The 8,654-nt window shown below is 40.7% G+C and overlaps 1 protein-coding gene across 1 annotated transcript in view; it reads right to left on the bottom strand.

Annotated features, from left to right (window-relative positions):
• The window catches only part of ptpn9a (protein tyrosine phosphatase non-receptor type 9a), a 21,126-nt gene extending 15,064 nt beyond the window's left edge, over positions 1–6,062 (bottom strand). Inside the window, exon 1 of the mRNA XM_046038603.1 lies at positions 5,526–6,062. Within this exon, the coding sequence (XP_045894559.1) occupies positions 5,526–5,558 (33 nt within the window). The 5' untranslated portion in view covers positions 5,559–6,062. The remainder of the gene's footprint in view (positions 1–5,525) is intronic.
• Between the last annotated feature and the right edge of the window lie 2,592 nt (positions 6,063–8,654).

Below are 8,654 nucleotides of genomic sequence, written 5' to 3' on the forward strand. Positions count from 1 at the left end.
TTGAAACCCCCCCCCCCCCCAAAAAAAAAAAAAACCAACCCCACCACATTCATATTCATATCATACACTGCATTTTTAATTTGGAAAATGTGTGCCATGAAGGCATTCCAGCCATCTTGCAAATAACTTTGCTTTTACATTTAGCCAGCAGTCCTTTCAGGGGCTTCCTGTCCTCCCCTCTGCTCTTATTATATACTCCCTCAGGAACCCACCCCCACCACCCTCAGCACCCGCAGAGTTAGCGAGTCAGCACCCAGTGAATCGTCAAAAGGCGACAGAGGAGGCAATGAAAGCTTTAACTTTAAACACAGGGTTCCGCTTCTCTGGTGCGGCACAGCAGCGGTGGGGCATGCATGGGAGACAGGAAGTCAAGTTCTGGGAGTCCACAGCTCTTTAGGAATACAAAACGATCACTGACGAGCCCTGAGCCGAAAGACAGGATGCCACTGTCTCTCCTCAGGAAAGCCAGTGCTTTCACAGTCAGGAGGGCCTGTAGCTTCTGCTCTGTTCAGATGCCTTAACATGCAAGGGATGAGGGATAATTGCACCTGACAGGGCTGACGTTGTTTCATATCCGATTCTCAAGAGAGGGGGGGGGGGGGGGGGGGGGGGGGGGGGGGGGGGATGTTGTGGGGTGTAATCCTTAATTCTGAGCTTTTCATTGCAGTACAGAATCAACTGTGATCATGTGAAGAAGAGCATAAAACATTGATACATAAACATAAATTGACTAGTAAATGTTTAAGGCATCACATCTGAACTATGAACTACACATTATGCTCCTACAATTGCTTATTTTACTGGGAAATCTGGCTGCATTACTATGACAGAATAGTTCCAATTAGAATACCAATACTTCATTTTGTTAGCAGGTGTCTCTTTTCAGTCCAGTATAAACTATACTAACTATGAGCAAGGAAGTTCATTTTTGATGGGAACAATGTGTAACCCCCCCCCAAAAAATAAAAAAATCTACGATCAAAAAGGTCCACTTGCTGGCTTTTCAGAGTTTTCAACCATATCTCATGGTCTTCTTCAGCAAAAGAAGCTTCATGACATCAACTGTCTGTGAACGTTGACTGGGAAAGAGTCAGTCCCTAATCAGGAGCCAGTGGACGGCCTTAGAAAGATCAAGGTGGTCATCCTCATGCCTTCCCAGAGATGAGATGAACATATGACCACATGTGACCTGTGCTCAACGTCAGCCCTGCAGCTTAGTCAGCTCCATTCATTGAAGAAGACCACTGAGAAGCGACGATGTGTTTCACAAAAGTATTTAAACATTACACACATTTTTTCAGCATCTAGGGAGTTTAGTGGGTGTGCAAGAAGTTGGTGCCATTGATCTGATGGAAATCATAAAGATGATGATGACTCCGGACTTCAGACAACTGATGACAGTGGGCTGACTTCCTTACTGAAAGTGAGTTTGTCTCAAATTGGTTCAAGCTGGACTGCTGCAAAATCAAGCTCTGTCAACCTACTAAACAAGACTAATAGAAAAAGATTGAAGAGGGAAGATACTGTATGCACTTAGAGCAAAGGTTTGTCTTATTGCTAGATGATTTAGTAAGACAAATACATAATTTCAAAAAGACAAATCCGAAGCTACCTCAGAAAATGTATTTGATGTTTCTGTATTTCTGTGGAACTACAAAGTCGCCATCCTAATTCTAATACGCTAATCCTATATCTAATCTAATGAATAATAAAAGTATTCTAATGTGGGCCGCCTGCTCTTTATGCACCGTGAAGCGTTAATCCTTCAGTGTTGGCCAAAGACAACTTCCTGTCAGATTGCTGTCAGGTACGCTCGGATTTCAATGGTCTGACAGCTGCTCTTTCTCTCTTAGCCTTTTAAGGCTGGCCTGCCAACTCCAAGCAGTGACCCTCTGTTCCTGGAGAAGCCAGTCTTGTTTGGTTTTTCTGCACTAGGGGCCATATCCGCCAGAGTGGAATGTGAGGATGAACCAGTTTGTTTTCATGATAGCACACCAGACTGCAGTGGAAGAGCGGAGGAGTGACTTATTCAATTCCTGTAGGATGCATAAATATTTGCTTGACTTGCTCCAGTTCTGATATGGAAGGAAAATTTTTCCTCGAAGTTCTTGACAACTCATTTGAAAACACTCTGTACTTGCACCAACCTCAGGCTGAGAGGTTGGTGCAAGTATAGAATATATATCTGATCACAAGTCTTTATTGGTTCAGCTGCCTTTATGTCCTCCATTTGTTTTTTGCTAAAATACATGAGTGGGACATTTTAAGCAAGTGGTTTCTGGCCTTCCAATAAAACAGCTGACGTTACATAATCCGGTTTGTTATCAGGGGGTTATTCACTGGTTTTGTTGACACGGACTGTCAATAACTAATTGATTAGGTCCACTGTGTTAGGAACCGCATGTGCTCTGAGTCACTGGATCAAGTTGTGGTTGGTGCTTCGCCAAACAGCCCTAAAACCAACCCTAAAAAAAACACTTTATGAAACCCTAAAGTCCACAGGTCCAAAAAGGTTGGAGACCCTGCCCCAGGGAACAACTATGACATCAGAGAAAAATACCACGGGGAGATGGGGCCTGTGTCCAAAATCACTCCCTTATTCACGCAGAAGTCTACAGATTGCTTGTTTTGTCTGACCAATAGTACAAAACCCAAAAGGTAGTCAGTTTACTTTTGTCACTGGATTAGCCTAAAACACAAATGTACATAAAATGTTGCTAATTATGATTTAAACCTACTGTATACTGCAACCACTAATGCAGTTCTATAGACCACCCCATGGTGCACATTTTGACTTGTTTAATACAGATAATTTTCATAAACAGCTGCATTTCATTTAGCTGCGTCAGTGCCAGGACGATGGTATTGTAGTGTGTACATGCTGGCTTACTGGCACACAATTGCATTTTTTTGTTGTTTTACCATCATGATCCTTTGTTACAAGAATTGGTCATAAATGTCGCATTATTGATATGTCTATTATACTCCCATTCCAGCCAGAAGGAGTCACACTGTACAGAGTGACTGTATTCATTTCTCAGCTGAAGGAGAGGGTTATGGGAAGTAGTGGAGTGGTGACTGCAGAGTCATTACACCTTGATCTTACAGACAGGGCTAATGCATTTCGCCATTATTATGTTTTAAAAGGATTCATGGCTGCCCTTAATATTGTCTCTCCAGAATTTGACAACCATGCTAATTTATTTACAAATATAGGACTGCTGTTGCCAAGCGGCTTCGCTTCACTTCACCGAGTCCCATTTGGCACGAGTCAATACCAAAACAGGAAGTCAATAACGTCACTCTCTCCCTATTCCCCAATTTCTCTCACTCCACTGCTTCCTGGGAGTAGAAGCAACACACACAAACAAACACACACACACACACACACACACACACATTTTCTCGAAAGCACATGATAGACACTCACACACACACTCTGTAACTCATAAACTCCCCCTTCCCCCATGAGTCTAGTGGAAATGCTTTTAACAGCTGCCTTTAGAATGAAGTTCCACCACACTCGTGTATGCTCCCGAGAGAGCCACACACACACACACACACACACACACCACTCAAACACCCCCCACAAGGCTGTGGATGTAATGAGGGCGTCCGGTACCCTAGCGGGGGCCCTAGCTCACACAGGAAATGGAGTAGCCAGATAAAGCTTTCTGCTGGCCAGATGATGAGGAGTCAGCGTGAAGGCAAGGCACGAGCAAGACCAGCACCAAAGAAGAAGACTCGAAGGAAAACATACATAGATTCAAAATCTAGCTGGTGCAAACTGATTATTATTCCCCCCACAGTGACTGTTCTGTAAAAACACTACAGTCTATTTGCTCTGCTCATGTTGGATGTCTTATGATTTGGTGCTGTTAATGCTAAAACTTTGTCTACTTAAGTTTAAACTATAAACCAAGATAAATACTATAATTTTCACTCAGTTGTCATTTTATTAGGTAAACCTAAATAAATCCAACCCAGTCTGGTACAACAGTCCTACAGTAAATCCTCCCTTCATGAAGGCTATAATGTTCAGTGTTTGTTAAAACTGTTGTAGAGAGGTGCTGAATCAACTTGAAGGTCTACCCTCAATTATATAAATGAGGTGGACAATATGTTAGAGACACATCTCAGTGTAACACAATACCAATAAACAGCACCAAAAACTACGGCTTTCATAATAAACAAAAAAAAAAAAGTTGAATCAACACAGTTTCAATAATTATAACCTTCATCAAGTTAGGATTTATTGCAGGACTGTTGTAGTAGTCTTCTCTACTTTTAGCTGGATGTATGTTCAAAGTACATTAATACATATGACTTTAGCTATCCAGGTTTACCTAGAAAGATTCAGACTTCTAAAAAGTAAGTCAGTTGTTCAGGGCCTTAATATATGAAGGCTTCTAAAAAAGGTACATATTGCTAGAGCTGAAATTATTATTCACTTAATCGAATAACAGAAATCATTTGATCTGCAACGAGTCTAACAACTGAGTGATATTCAAGTCATTTTTAAAAACAAAAAGGTCTCTAAATTCCAGTTTCCAAATGTGAATTTTTGCTGGTTTTCTTCATTGACTTTGATAGTTAACTAAATAAAAGGATTTGGGGATTATGGGAAATCCTGATGCACATTTTTCGATATTTGTTAGATCGCACTTGCAGTTCAGAAAATGATCTCCAGATTCAATGATTCTTGGAAGATCATCAATTTCCTCACTTGGCCAATAGCATACAGGATAATATCTAAAACATATAGGCCTAGGGCTAAGTGATGTGATGACTTGGCTATATTTAAACATTATAAAATATATAGAGTAAAAGCTTTGTTTTGGCCAGTTTTTATACCAAATATACAGGGATGTAACACAAGGGAAACTTCTCAAAACTAAGTTTATTCTTACAGAAATATTTCACATAAGGCCCCTAGTATATAGAGTGAAACTCATTTTGGACCTAAAATAATAAAGAAAATGCATTTCCTATCCTTGATATGGGTTTAAATGTGTGACTCATAATACACTTAGACGTTACAGTTAAACCCAGATTTTCACAGCCACATTACTAGCATGACAGTATAAACCAAGTTTCTACTCTGTGTTGCTGAATGAGCCAAATGTGGAACCAGACAGCGTTTCCAACTCTCCCCTCTAAACTCTTTCCCGGTGTAATACCACAGTCTGTAGCCACGAATAGATAACCTTAACCCCCCGAAATTAATATTTTACATCCGTGGAGGCTGATAAAGGCGAGCTCGGCCTGTTTCGCAACAATTCAGCTCAGCCACTGGAACTGACAGTGATGCAATGAGAGCAATAAAGCGCCAGAAATCGATACAATATTTCCGCTCCACATTCTGGACCATTTCGCAACAAATCCATTGCGCACTGCCATCGACGCTCGCTTCGGTGCGCACACGCAATGCACAGGGCCAAAATACCTCCAGGTCGGGCCGAGGCTGGAACATTTAGGTAACACAGAAAGGAGTAAGTATAAGCATAAAGACTATTGAGGCCTACCTGTTCTTCCTCAGCCGATAAAGTAGCTGCCATGGCCCCCGTCAGTTCTCCGATCACCGTTTACCGAGACGCGTCCTTTTCATAAAGTGTAAGATGACGGAGATGCCTGTGTGTCTGTCCCTCGTGTAAAAACGGGGTTTAGGGGTTGTCCCTCTAGCTCAAAGTTGAAGGCATCTGAAACGCTGCAGTATTAGCCGAGTATTTATTTTCTCTTGATGCTGTTTGACTGTGAAACGCGCAGGACAATTAGCCTGAATCGGCCACCCAAACTGGAGAGAAAACCCGCTGATGTTGTGTCAGATTTCACCGAGGAGAAGAAAAACAGAACAGGGAAGAAAAAAAAAAGAGCACAACACTCGAGCAGCTAGACGAGGCTTTGCTTCGGCTCCATGATAACTGGGTTCAGACCATGATGTGCTGCTCATTCACCGAACCTTACAGATCAGAGGGCTACGGCTGCCCGCTGACTCCTCCATGCCATGAATTGCAAGTTTTTAGCCCTGAACGTCGCCTTTATGTTGTGTGAGAGAGACACACACACACACACAAACACACACACACACACAGCCCTGATCAGTAAGAGAGATCGGAGGCTGCATGTTGCTCTACCCCCTGGTGGTTAAGACCAGAAAATGACCTCCGCCTTCATTCATAAAAATAGGAAACCAAACAGGAAAATCACCATTTTGAATGTTGCATCTGGAGGTGTGAGGAGGACTCTGAAATACAGGGTGTTATATGAATCACAAAAACAACAAGAGCGAAAATAACGTAGCCTCCACTTACTACTAGCTATAAAGTCTCATTGCTAGTCAAATGTGTTTTGCTTAAATTGTCACTTGGATGTTAGACTGTAATGTTTAGTGCAGTTTGCCACTGAGAGACCATTTTAAAATGAGCAGGAACGTTTCTCTGAAGTTACCTTAAAGCAGAAGTTTGACATTTTGGTGAAAATTATATAAAAATAGATTATTTCCTTTTTGCCAGCCATGCTAACTATGAGTAGACTGACACCACTAATAAAGTTATTTGTCCGCTACTGCTAGCAACCAGTTAGCTTAGCATAAAGGCAGGAAACAGCTAGCCTGGTGCTGTTCAAAAGCAAACAAATCTGCCTACAAGCACTAATAAAGCATAATAATTGAAATGTTATATTGTTTTAGTGTCTTTTTTGTTTTTACCATTTGGGTTTACGTAGCGGAGTCTTTCTTGGCAACCAGGAGGAAGTTACTGCCCTCAGACATTAAACAAAAACTTTAAGGTTATTGCACATAGCCTAACTTGTTTTGATAAATGCTGTATAAATTGATTGTATAATTATATTATTACAACCCCTGTAAAAGTGAGTTTTACAGGTGAATTTGGTTAACCTCTGGAGAGAACCAGGTTACAATTCCCTGTGTTTCCAGTCAGTTCCCGCTGTGACCCATCCACCATTGTGTCCCAGAGCAAGACACTTAACCCCTAGTTGCTCCAGAGGTGTGCGACCTCTGACATAAATAGCAATTGTAAGTCGCTTTGGATAAAAGCGTCAGCTAAATGAATAAATGTAAATGTTATGCTAAGCTAAGCTAAGTGGCTGCTGTCGCTGTAGTTTCATATTTAACAGACAGGCACGAAAGAGGAATCAATCTTCTCATCTAACCCTCCACTAGAAAGCAAATAAATGTGTTTCCAAAAATGTGGAACTATGGCTTTAAGTCTCAGTTTAAGAAGCAATGTTACTTTTCCATGCATTATTTTGTGACATCACTAGTTTGGAAGACAATTGTGGTCAAATACCTTACACAAGCATGACGTAGAAACTTGAAGCCTCCTGTGCACATATGAGAATGTAAAGCAGTTAAAGTTTTGGAAACTTAACATATTTGCTTATTCACAGGTTTGTGAATTTTTGCAATGATGGAGCATAGCCTACTTACTTGCTTTCTTGAACTTTTTGTGGAGAAAACATAACAGACAAATTATTACTTTTTTATGTCTGAACACATGTTTGGAGGAGATATTTAATATATTTCTTATCTGTCACTGTAGTCTATATTTAAAATATACTCTTTTTGTGCACATCTGTGTAGGTCTACATCACAACAGCACTCTACAAACTATCACTGCACATTACTAATGCATGTAAAGTGAGAGGAAATAACTAATAATAGGAACAGGCTCTTCCGTGATAGTTTGTTTGCAAGCAATTTAATTTGTGAAACTCTCAACTCATGCATCCCCCAGGCTACATTATAAATTAGCAGACTTTACAGGAATTGCATGACATCACTGGAAACAGAAAATACCCAACAGTATGATAAAGTCACTGTAATATGACCCACAAACACACTGCAGGTCTCCACAAGAATATTATAGGCTGCTGTCTATTTCAGCAGGGAGGTTAGTTCAAGTGCAGTCAGGAGATTGCATTCCTGCAAGACTATTGACAGCCTTTAATTCATACTTTGATGTGCTTTTAATGAGGCTGTAAAAGTATGCGATGCAAAACAGGGAGAATGTGTGTGAGAAGTTGGTAAGATTTCTCGTTGCTGTGTTAACCTTTACATCATAGATCTCTTGTTATACCTGTAGATAAAGAAGGAAAAGCCTTTGGAGTCAGTTAGGCTATTTATTTCTCTGACTGTGAAGTGTTTTGTGAGAAAAGGTTGAAAATGACAGGTAAATTCACATGCTGTTTTTATTTTTTTATTCCACAAAAAACAAGATCCAACAATAGGCAAAACTGTAAATAATGAGGCGTGAGAAAGTCTGGCCTAAAAACCAAAGGGAAAAGGGAGTGGACAACAATAGACTTCCTGCAAAACCAGCTGACTTCATGTCATTTGGGAAAATGTGATTGGTAAACTCTTAGCCCTGCCCATGTAATGTAAAGAAAAGTCTTTGAATGCATCAAACATTAAAGAGATGAAGGCCTGATTTGGCAGATAAACAGTTTACCCCCCAAAACCCAACAATTCTGTTGACAAGATATTGTCTACTGTGCAGTGTGTGGATGCCTGTTGCTCAACATGAGCCACTCAAGGCCCCATAATATGCAGAAATTGACTAATATTTATGCGGTTCCTGTATGCATTTAACTGGGTTTTTATAAGAATCACAAATGTACTGAGCAAAAGATAGGAA

Source organism: Micropterus dolomieu, linkage group LG22 (assembly GCF_021292245.1).
Source record: "Micropterus dolomieu isolate WLL.071019.BEF.003 ecotype Adirondacks linkage group LG22, ASM2129224v1, whole genome shotgun sequence".
NCBI lineage: Eukaryota > Metazoa > Chordata > Actinopteri > Centrarchiformes > Centrarchidae > Micropterus > Micropterus dolomieu.